Below are 12,479 nucleotides of genomic sequence, written 5' to 3'. Positions count from 1 at the left end.
GTCTTGACAACCAACAAGCTGTCTGCCCGCATGAATGGCCACCGACAAACTGTGGCCAAGAAACAGCTGGACCACCCAACACAATGTTCTTCACTTCAATGACTGCTTCACAGCCTGCATCATCTGGATCCTTACCGCCAATGCCAGCTTTTCTGAACTGCGCAGGCAGGAACGCTCCCTGCAATATATCCTCCACTCCCATAACGCTCCTGGCCTCACCCTTTGTTAGTTATTGTTCTTACCTATCTAGCTTGTTCCACCAACGCACCCTCAGTCTTTTTACTTCTCTCCTTTCCCGATAACACCCCCCCCCCCCCCCCCCGCCTGACTGCACCTAGATGCCGTGTACCCTCTCTTTTTCGCCTCGTCCCTGTACTCTCCCAAAAGCAGCACTTTACCACCCCTCAAGCAGCACTTTACCACCGCTCTCCCTTCCCCATCCCAGGCTCCTCCTTATTCCCAACACCTAGTTGTATCTGCCATCATGCACTGCTGCTTGCAGTCTGGCCTCAGCAGCCAGAGACTATGGTCATGTGTGTGCGAGTTAGATTTGCAGGAGTCTGTGAGTGTATGCTGTCTACTTTTGACACAGGCTTTGCTGGCCAAAAGCTCACTTTCCGACAGTCTTTTTGTTGTGCCTATCTCTGACTCAGCATCTCCGCTATATGGTGAGCAACAACTATCCTTTTCATAATATTGTGACTGAAAGAAAGAGTATTTCATACAAGTCAGACACAAAACTAACAAGCAATTATCACACTTGGTGTTCGCAGACATCACAGGCTTATAACGTACACCAGAGGTACTGTAAAATGAAGCCTAATCTTGGTCAAAGAATAGAACTCAAGATCATGATTAAAACTTCTATGCCTCGCAGGAAAGTCTGTTTTTCTGAGAGGAAAATGCATTTTTTAAAACATGATCCTGTCTTTGAACAACGCATGTTGTCTGAAAGTTATTGAAGTGAGTAATTTCAATCTCCATAATGTGATTCTCAAGATCTGGGAGATATACTCATCTGCTATTGCCACAACTTCCTTACTGGAATCTAAACAATTTCCAGCCACAAATTTCCTTAGATGTGGAAATACATTTACAGCAGTAGAAGGGAAATGTGGTACACAACCAATAGTTTGTACTTAAAATCGTCGTTTTTCTTTTAAAAAGTAGAAATTTATCTAATTTTTCCTCCATCAAACTGTTTGTGGAATGTCACTGTTTCAGCCCTCTTCAGGGAGCCCGTAACAAGAATGCCTTTTGGAGTCCTAAAAAGCACTGGTCCTAACCTTACTGGCAGATGAAACCAACTTTTCTTATTTGGTGCAAGGCTATTGACTTACATCTTCAATAACTGCAGCAAAAGTTTCGCACAAAGCTTTCACACAGTAAATTTTTAATGTGAAGTGTACTGTACCACTTTTCATCATATAGATACAGCATCAGCTATTTTAATATCCCTTTAATCACAGATTGTCTACTACTATGTCATGCCTTTTCTTGAGGTTTCCTGCAGTTTGGAGACATTCTTCTCGTGCATCATATTCAAGAGAGATACGGTCATATTTTAATTGAGCGACTCATTTTAGCAGCTAAGAATATGGAGCAGACTTTAGAAACCTTCAACAACTTTGGGTGAATTTTCACTGCCAACAAACCATCAGAGACATAGAATTTTATGACAGCATAGATTTCAGCAACTACTTTGAGGAGGATAGATATTATTATTCCGCAGTGCAAGGTGACACTTGACTTAATGTGCTTGTGCAAGATGTGTCAATATAACATCAAAAGTTTATTTATCAAGTGATGGTGTGTGGATGAATAATGGGCATGAACGTGCATGTGTGTAATAGGGTCAGGATATACAGTTTCATGACTGCTCCTGGATAATATCTGCCAGTTGATAATGTAAGTGAATTTTGTTCTTTGTTCTGGGCAACAATTTTAAACTGGTCTTGAAATATTAAGAAATTTAATTCCTTACCATATATTGAAATGGGTAACTATGTTTTTTAATTAGTAGAAAAATACTTAAACAAAAATAAAATTGTCAGTTTGGAAGTAATATTCCTTCCTTGTATAAAATTATGTGGCAGTTTGAAAGAGCTAGTTATTTTGATTCTTCTCCAGTTCTTTTCCAGCAGTCCTAACATGCAGTTTTATTTACCAGCATTCAACTGAACCAACCATCTGACATCAGGCAGTAGACTTGATGAAATACTGTGGAGTCTAACATTTGTATTTCACAAGTCATCAGTATGATGTGTTATGGATGGTATATTTAGAAGAAGATTCTCTGTCCGCACATTCTGTCCTATTAGTGTATGAACCATGGGAAAAAGGGCCCTCAGTGCCCTTCTTTACAATCCTAAATTTTTTTCATTTTACTCTCACAGACATCATACCAGATGTATGATGGGCAAAGTTATCTGTCAAATCATTTTGGAATGTAGCATCCCACTCCGCAATGCACAACACCTTTTCTGATAGTCCTCCTACTGCAGGTTGTTGAGCATTTTTGTGACACTTTCACACTGACTAAAACAACCCCTGACAAATTTTTCAGCTTGTGTCTCTTACTAATACAAGTTGGTTAACGATCCCAGACTGAACAGTAGTTGAGAGATCATCTAATGAGGGAACTGTAAGTGTCTTCTAATGTGGGTAGACTACACTTCCTTAGGATTCTTCTAACAATTTTCATTTTGCACCCATCCTTTCTCATTTATGAGCTCAGTCCATGTTAAACTGCCCTGGACATATCCCTAGATACTTGATGGTTGTGATCAATTCTAGAGACCTATTACCAACTAAACACTGCCCTAAGGTACACCAGACACTACTCAAGTTTGTGACGATACCTCCCAGTCAAGAATGGTGTACTTGCTTCTTTTTGCTTAAATCTTCAATCCAATCACAAATTTATTAAGATATTCCAGGTGCTCATATTTTGTTTACTAGATAAAAGTGCAGTATATTATCATAGGTTTCCTGGAAGTAAAGAACCAAGGCATCAATCTGAGCTCTTTCTTATTGTACTCAGGATCTCATGCAGGAACACAAATTTAAATTTCCAAAAATTTTCCTTATAGAAACAAAGTTGACTAAATACCAAGGAATTTGCCAGTTTCCAGATTTATCGTACATAAGAAAACATGTTCCACAATGCCTACAACATAGTGATGATGCCTGTGGGAAAGGTTCATAGTATCCACGATTGTCCTGAAAACCAAAATATAGACTTGAATAACTGGTGCCATTTTCTATTCATGTGGCATGCTTCACTGTTTAAGCAACTTATGTCAAATTTTTGCTGGAAGTCACACCAAATCTCCAGTACTATTTGATGCAGAATTGTAATGGGCACCCAATAAAGTATCCAGCAGTCTCTCATTTAATAATGATCTTCCATTGCTTTTCAATTACACTATTCAGTTATCGAAAGTAGGAACTGTGTTGTTTAGTGTTTTCTGTCAACTCTGCAGGGTAAGGTCTTCCTTCTAAATTCACTGAATACTTCTTCCACAGTTGCTTCTCTGTAGATGCTGACAACTACTTGATTCCCCCCCCCCCCTCTCCCCTCCCCCATCTTGCCTCCCTTTTCGCTTAACTGTAAACTATAAGCTATAAGGCTCAAAAATGTGTACTCAACAGTAACGAGTTAAACTACATCACCTAAATTTGATATTTTAAAATATCCATATGGCCTTACATTTATGAATAAAATTTTATACTTACCGAGCATGGGTAATACAGGAGAATGGCCATCTGACCGTACTGGAAGAGACTGCCGTGATGGTTCGGCATCACCACCTACAGATCCAGTTTCTGGAGATGGTAGCCGTCTATCTTCCATAGTGTCCATATTAACAATGTTCACATAACCAGGGCGAACACCTTGTGGAAGTACCGAGAAGCGCACAAAATGTTTCCTCCCTCGAGCCACTATTGGTTTTGGCAGACCACCAAATTCTACTTCAAATGGTCTTCCATTCAGAAGAACTGTTTTGAGTTTGTCAACGAAACGAAGAACATGAGGTTTATTCTCAACATCAAACCTGAAACATTTACCCAAGATTGTCATAACATAATTTACAATAATAATACAATGTCTGCAGTCTTGTCTTTGGAACTATTTAATTATTTTTAATACTGCGTTGATTGATTATTACTTTCTCAACTAAGCTACAGTAAATATAATTTTTACCTTTGTGGCTTGGCATCAAGGAAGACTGGTACCATAGTGCGAGCATCTATGATAAGGTTGATCTTGCCAGCAACTAGGTCGGTTCGTTTGACAAATCCAATTTTTACATGAGGTGGAGGTCCATCAAGTTTGACAGATCGGATTTTGCCACCAATATCAATATTTACAGGTGGTCCGCCAAAGAAACATTCATACCACTTCCCATCTATGTACAACTCTCTAGTAGGAGCTCCTAACCTTATCCTGTAAATGACGAGAGATTTCTTAATAACAACACAATACAGAGTGTATATATAAGAAGTCAAAACATACTATTTGAGAAATAACCAGTAGATGTCAAATACTTAATCCTTTGCCTGTTACAGACTAGCTCTCTGCATTCTGTGCTGAGCATGACTTTATTGTCACTGTACTGCCCACCTAATGCTGCTACTTGTGCCGAGAGATGGCGTTCCAGCCGCTATGGAATACTTGTTATCCGATTTTTCTTAAATTATTCAGTGAAAAATTTTATTTTTCCACATCTTACAGTCTGATATATTCGCTTGATACAGGACTGAATGTCTTTTCATTATTTGTCACTTACTGTGCTTTATCCAACTAAGTAAACCACTGCATGAAATTCTGACAAGTTTGCAGATGTAAAAAAAATGCATTGTGTAGACTTCTTGTATGGTGGATTTCAGCTCGTACATTGCTGTGTATGAAATGCAGGTAAGCACCGTAATAAATGACAAACTGCACACAAAACTGTCCACTCTCTTCATCTGTACTCAATCTTTATCACAACAGATGAAACAGCAATGTATTCAGCTAAAGAAACAGACCTTCACATACAGAAATTGGGTTGTAGCACACGCTGCTGGCCAAGACCTTTCATGATAACATTCTGGAGAAGTCAGTGTCTTACAGTTCTGTCTGTCTTCTTATTATTACTACCTGCCTCATATTTCAGAGAGTGATAAATGTATCCTACATGAAAATACAAGCACTGGAGCACACTGTTACAACAAAACTACATTACTACTACAAAACAATATACCAAAATTCATTGGCACATGAAATCAATTTTGTATGTGCAGTATAGCTGTTAAAAAGGAAGAAACTGCACTGTGCACAACTGATTAATCGAGCAGCCTGGCACAGCCAACTCTCAGAATCATCCGATCAAATGGTTCAGTCTTAGTTGAATGAATCTGCCCCCTCCTCCATACTATCTAGACCAATACCCTGCTCAACATTTATTTCAGTTACTGTAGAATGTTTAGCAAAGGAAAGCTTTACTTTGAAAACATCTAGGTAAGTTGTTATCAATTTTTAGATGATGTACTAAATTTTAAAATAATTTGGATAATGGTTCATGCACAACAAATTGTTAATTATATTACAGGAGGAAAATAAAGCTCCAGAGTCAATGTGCTGTATCTTATGATAGTAGACACCCAACAGATTCAACAAAATGTAACCAACTAGAGTGTCAACTTTAATGCTATTACCCACTTCCACTATTGATAATTCAGCTGGCAACCAGTATTATATACATATAAAAACAAAGAAGATGTGACTTACCAAACGAGAGCACTGGCAGGTTGATAGACACACAAACAAACACAAACACACACACAAAATTCTAGCTTTCGCAACCAACGGTTGCTTCATCGGGAAAGAGGGAAGGAGAGGGAAAGACGAAAGGATGTGGGTTTTAAGGGAGAGGGTAAGGAGTCATTCCAATCCCGGGAGCGGAAAGACTTACCTTAGGGGGAAAAAAGGACAGGTATACACTCGCATACACACACACATATCCATTCGCACATACACAGACACAAGCAGACATTTGTAAAGGCAAAGAGTTTGGGCAGAGATGTCAGTCGAGGCGGAAGTGCATAGGCAAAGATGTTGTTGAATGACAGGTGAGGTATGAGCGGCGGCAACTTGAAACTAGCGGAGGTTGAGGCCTGGCGGGTAACGAGAAGAGAGGATATACTGAAGGGCAAGTTCCCATCTCCGGAGTTCTGACAGGTTGGTGTTCGTGGGAAGTATCCAGATAACCCGGACAGTGTAACACTGTGCCAAGATGTGCTGGCCGTGCACCAAGGCATGTTTAGCCACAGGGTGATCCTCATTACCAACAAACACTGTCTGCCTGTGTCCATTTATGCGAATGGACAGTTTGTTGCTGGTCATTCCCACAGAGAAAGCTTCACAGTGTAGGCAGGTCAGTTGGTAAATCACGTGGGTGCTTTCACACATGGCACTGTCTTTGATCGTGTACACCTTCCGGGTTACAGGACTGGAGTAGGTGGTGGTGGGAGGGTGCATGGGACAGGATTTACACCGGGGGAGGTTACAAGGGTAAGAGCCAGAGGGTAGGGAAGGTGGTTTGGGGATTTCATAGGGATGAACTAAGAGGCTACGAAGGTTAGGTGGATGGCGGAAAGACACTCTTGGTGGAGTGGGGTGGATTTCTTGAAGGATGGATCTCATTTCAGGGCAGGATTTGAGGAAGTCTTATCCCTGCTGGAGAGTCACATTCAGAGTCTGATCCAGTCCCGGAAAGTATCCCGTCACAAGTGGGGCACTTTTGGGGTTCTTCTGTGGGAGGTTCTGGGTTTGAGGGGATGAGGAAGTGGCTCTGGTTATTTGCTTCTGTACCAGGTCGGGAGGGTAGTTGCGGGATGCGAAAGCTGTTTTCAGGTTGTTGGTGTAATGGTTCAGGGCTTCCGGACTCGAGCAGATTCGTTTGCCACGAAGACCTAGGCTGTAGGGAAGGGACCGTTTGATGTGGAATGGGTGGCAGCTGTCATAATGGAGGTACTGTTGTTTATTGGTGGGTTTGATATGGACGGACGTGTGAAGCTGGCCATTGGACAGGTGGAGGTCAACGTCAAGGAAAGTGGCATGGGATTTGGAGTAGTATATATATCACTTCCACTATTGATAATTCAGCTGGCAACTAACACCAATCAATGTCTTTGTAAAATCACAATTTCAATGTTAATACAACTATAGGACACAATCTAACACATTTTTATGTGATAGTGATGAACAATCTTTCTTCTGTGTGTATCACCCTTACCTGTGTGTCTGTCCATCAAGTGTGAAGTCACGATAAGGTTCATTGAAGGCACAAATAACACTCTCGCGATCATCAAAAGTAACCCGCCTCACACCACCTTGGAAACTTATTTCACGGGGGTCATCCCAAGCTAAAAGAACGACAGCAGTATCACCATAAAAGCGAATTTCACGCGGGATACGATCAATATTTATTGTCCGCATTGAGTCCTGGGCAATCAGATCAAGAAGCAATGGATCTGCAGGAGGAAGTTCAGTCGCAGGTGCTTGAGATGTGCTAACAGGATCCGGTAGCAGTGGCTGCTGCTGCTGCGACGGCTGCGGTGGGTGTGAATGCTGATGCTGTGGTGGGAGTGGTGGTGGTGGCCGTGTGAAACGGTTTCCAGGAAATCGATCAAATCTGAAAAAGAAGAATAGCATGATTTAATATTCCAGTAAGCACAATAATTTTGTATACATTGGCACAATATAATACAAATGATTTTTTGGTTAGAACAGTCTGTTGCAACTTAATAAACACAATAGTTGTTTTAGCAATATTATTGGCAAACCAACAATGTTAAATATGCTGAGTACAATAATTCATAATATTCATTCAGATTAACACAGATCAAATTAATTCTGAAGGGAAATGTAGTTTATAGAGAAATTTCATTTCTTCATATCTCATTTTCAGAAGAAAAGAAAAACTCAGACCTACACAAATGTACAAGTTATTTCGAGCTTATGTATTAATGAACTTTTCTGTGTAGTTAACTTCATCTGCAAATTTTTGAAACAGCTTCTACTGGTAGATTATAGGAAATGTAACTGATTAATAGAAGCTGTGAATTGGTAACAAGGTGTGTCCGCCAAATGACTCATAAAAGTCCCATCTGAGGCCAAAAAATGGGTATGAATTCATTCAGAAATTCAGTAGAGTCAACATTATTGTAGCAACATTGAGTACATACAGTCGGGGAATTTCATGTTTTTTTCTCAAGAGTCTGCGATAATGAGTGTCCACATTCTTTGCTATTTTCTTGACAACTGAGAAATTATCATGGCCAGCAGGCGTTCAACTATCCAGCAGCAAATACACTGATGAAAAAAAAAAATCACAACACCAAAAAATAATTAATGAAGAGTGATGAAATTTTGGGAATACATTTATCTAGGAACATATTTAAGCAATGACCAATGCAAGATCACAAGTTAATGTAAGCACAAGGTAAGCCATTGCAAATTTCAAATGCTGGTACATTAACAACCAGCCTAACTGCCAGAATGTTGAACGAAAGCACACGCAAATGCGCATTCTTCGTGTTGTATAGGTGCCAGATGTCAGTTTGTGGGATGGAGTTCCATATCCGTTGTACTTGGTTAGTGAAATATCGGGGCGGTTAATGCTGTCTGTGGATGACACTGTAGATAATGTTCCATATGTGCTCGACTGGAGACAGATCTGGTAATCGAACTGGCCAAGGCAATGTGTCGACACTCTATAGAGCATGTTGGGCTATAAAAGCAGTATGTGGACAACCATACATTCTCGTGACCCCATAGCCAGCAATAATGTACAGTGGCTACATTCCTGCCAAGTCTTCCTGCAATATTGCAGAAGGAACATCCAGCTTCTCATAGCCATATTAAATGACCTATTCCAAACTCAGTGAGGTGTTGATAAAGGCATCTTTGTCTCCTTAAATACATTCTTGACTAATGTCAACTCACCATGTCTTAGCTCAAAGGTAACCAACACTCACAGTCATTACAGTGTGCATTACAGCAAACCTGATCTGCATCCTCATAGTCTTTCATATGTAGAAATACACCAACCAACTTTTGTTTATGTTGCACAACTCCTCCTTAATGCTGAGATTTTTTTTCCATCAGTGTAGAACAAACTAAACCAAATAGTCAACTTCAAAGTTTCTGGGAGTTTATCACCGAAGGTTTCTATTAATTTATCACAGAAGATTTCTATTGCTGAAAATTAATTAAAGCTGTGCTCTACACTGAAAGTCAAACTAGGAAACCAGATTGTTACAAACCAGTGCACACTTTGCTTCAGACTGAAAAGTTTATTCTGGAGTTCTGTCATTATTTATTTGTTATAATGCTTGAGCAAAGTTTGTTTATTTCACATTCAACTTCTCTACTAACGTGATCTATTTTTCATCTTAATAGTGTGTAGAGGATAGTTTTTCTTAAGCTGTATATATCTATGACGGCTTCACTATAAACATGTTTGCAAGTATTACGCTGTAAGAAGCATGAGGTAATTTCAATCAATACACACAAATAAATTAAACAAGTGAATCATTTTAACATTTCATTGCTAATCATGTGATACATACTGAATTCTTTGATGCTAACACTGCTGGCACATTTAATCACTCTACTGAATTGAACTAGTTTACAACTAGCTTCCAAATTTGTATTGGTACCACAAATTTTCATTCTCAGTGTTTATTCTGCAAATTATTTACTCACCTACCACATAAGGTGACAAGTGCATTAATGAATTTACCTGTTCGCTAAAATTATGGTAGATTATGAAAAGGATAGATTGCTACTCACCATACTGAGGAGATGTTGAGTCACAAACAGGCACAACAAAAAGACTATTATACATTTTAGCTTTTGGCCAAAAGGCCTTCCTCTAAAGTAGAAAACACACAAACATGTGACGACTGTCTCTGACCGATGAGGCAACAGCGACCAGCAACAGTGGTCGTGTGTGTGTGTGTGTGTTTTCTACTTTAGAAGAAGGCCTTTTGACAAAGCTCAAATGTACAGCAGTCTCTATGTCCTGCCTGTCTGTGACTCAATGTCTCCTCTATATGGTGAGTAGCAATCTATTCTTTTCATAATCAGTTAGTTTTTTATTACCTGAAGAGGCTGCAACAAAAATTTACAACATCTAACCTCATTACTTACTTATTATTATAGCTCCTAATAAATCATTCAGAATCTTTGAACATCAGTTTGTTACCATGAAGCTCTCTAAAACATTACAATAACATTCTTACCTATGAGCATCCTCCTGAGCATCATAAGGCAATCTTGGACCATGGCCAGGACCTGGACCAGGCCCGGGCCCATACTGCCTCCAACGAAAGTTCGGTGGAGGAAAGTCTGGTGCTCTTCGAAATGGTGGTGGCTGATGTCGAACAGGAGGAGCTGTTGATGTGGGTGGAGGACGAGCACCCCACGGTGGCTGTTCCATCCATGTTGGGTGGCGGGGCATAGCTGCACCCTGAGGTGCTGGCCATTGCACAGGAGGTGGTGGTAGTGGCAGAGTGCCTCCAGGAAACCTCTCATCAATGTCCCCAAAGCGAGCACCAGCACTTGAGCAAGGTGGAGATCCTTGACAATTCATAAAAATTTCAGTTAGGTTGGATTGACAACTGGAATTGAAGTGTTAATATTGCCTAACTTTAGTTTTATGCTGAAAGAGAAACATTTATGCAGTATTGTATTTTATGTTTTTTTAATTTATTATTTTCTGTATCCTGGTAAGATTAGGAACTTAATCCCCTCTCTTGCAGCTAACCAGGCATTCTTCATATTTTACATTACATTCTTTGTGACATATAAGAGGTCCAACATTAAACTCAGCACTTACAAATAATTATGACATAAATAGTGAAAACAGTAATACATATAGCAGAAAAAAGAAAAGGAAAGTGGTGAGGTGGGTTGTGGAGGGGGCATGGACGACGGACTGAGAAACAGAAAGTGTAACTGGGAGAAAAAAATGACAATTTGCTTCAATGTTGGCAGAAAAAAATGGCCATATATTGAACTGGACAAATTTATGAAAAAATTAAAGAGAGAGTGTGTGCACTTCACTTTTTTGTTAATAGCAACAGGGTACTGAAATATGCGGAGAGTGCAGGAAGCACAGAAACAGACAGCAGCAATGCGGGAGTTTTCAAATCATTTTGTTTTAGGGAAGGGCAGTTACGGTATTAGATAAGTGAGACATACTGCAATTATGAAGATGTGATTGACTAGTACTTGGATCTGCAATGTGTGAGGAACTGGGTGGATGCATGCTGAAGAGCCAGCAGACAAAGTATAAATGTAGAAACCAAAGAGAAAGAACAAAGTTGACCACTGTGGATCACAACATGCAGCTGAGTACAAAATGTTTGATTCCAATGGCTGTTCACAATTCAAACCATCTGGATCCTTCCCTACACCTCCGGCTTTTCTGTGCTACACAGCAGGAGTTCACCTTGCTACACATCTTCAGTCCCGTAAACTTCCTAGCCTCAATCTCAGTTAGTTCAATGTCACCACACCCCCATCCAATACATTCCCCTTCCTCTCTCCTATCACCCCCTATCAATTCACGCCACCTTCACTGTGTGCTGCAGCCCACTGCCTCAGAAACCCGTGCATCACATGCCTTGCCCATGCATCTGCCATCCCTCCCTCCTGTATTCCTTGCCAACAAACCTGCCGACTCCTTCTGAGCCACTAGCTACCCATCCCCAAGTCTTCTTCCTACCTGAAACGCAATCCGTGTGTCAACGACTCAATGCTACTGCTTTTCTGTGAGTGGTCTCTTTTACTCCTGAATTACTGAAGTCTCTAGTAACTGATAATAGATTTTCACTGAGTAGATAGTGCTGTTCGTCTTTTAATCAACACTGAACTGGGCTTCAGACTGCTAGAAATGCTGGCATGTACATAACCTTGAACTGGATCCAACAATTGATTCACATTGTCACATACCCTTATTTTATTACTATGACTGTTTGGAACTCCAAATACTTCGTTTGACCATTAGAAATGCTAAATATGATTGAGCTGTGTGTCATGATCAACAAAGTGCCACCTAATCTAATTTTAATAGAAATATTGACATACATTATTAATATGATTTGTTCTGTACGCCTGGTACTTTCACTATGTAACTCCTTGTACTGGAAAAAACACTTGGAAATGAGACTGCTATTCAAAAGTAGTTGTATGAGATAACAATACAGCAGAATTGCTGCTGAGGTTGTCGGTCTATCAGAGATTTCCTGCATCAACATTACCAAGGCAGCAGAATCTAAAAATGAATAAACACTTGATAAGGGGTAATCTGTAGGTGTCAACACAAAAGCCAAGAACATGTTTCATACGAAATTCAGAAAGTGTGTCACGACACTTTCTATAATTTGCAGAGATTAGTTTCTTCAACAGTGTGTTATGAGGT

The 12,479-nt window shown here is 40.0% G+C and overlaps 1 protein-coding gene across 1 annotated transcript in view; it reads right to left on the bottom strand.

Moving 5' to 3' along the window:
• The window catches only part of LOC124805343, a 96,958-nt gene that overhangs the window by 30,055 nt on the left and 54,424 nt on the right, over nucleotides 1-12,479 (bottom strand). The window contains exons 6-9 of the mRNA XM_047265862.1: nucleotides 10,297-10,633; nucleotides 7,284-7,682; nucleotides 4,208-4,450; nucleotides 3,739-4,058 (exon numbers count right to left, since the gene is read on the bottom strand). Of these exons, the coding sequence (XP_047121818.1) occupies nucleotides 3,739-4,058; nucleotides 4,208-4,450; nucleotides 7,284-7,682; nucleotides 10,297-10,633 (1,299 nt within the window). The remainder of the gene's footprint in view (nucleotides 1-3,738; nucleotides 4,059-4,207; nucleotides 4,451-7,283; nucleotides 7,683-10,296; nucleotides 10,634-12,479) is intronic.

Source organism: Schistocerca piceifrons, chromosome 7 (genome assembly GCF_021461385.2).
Source record: "Schistocerca piceifrons isolate TAMUIC-IGC-003096 chromosome 7, iqSchPice1.1, whole genome shotgun sequence".
NCBI lineage: Eukaryota > Metazoa > Arthropoda > Insecta > Orthoptera > Acrididae > Schistocerca > Schistocerca piceifrons.
The sequence above is the reverse complement of the archived record's forward strand: the minus strand, read 5'-3'. Positions and strand labels throughout refer to the sequence as shown.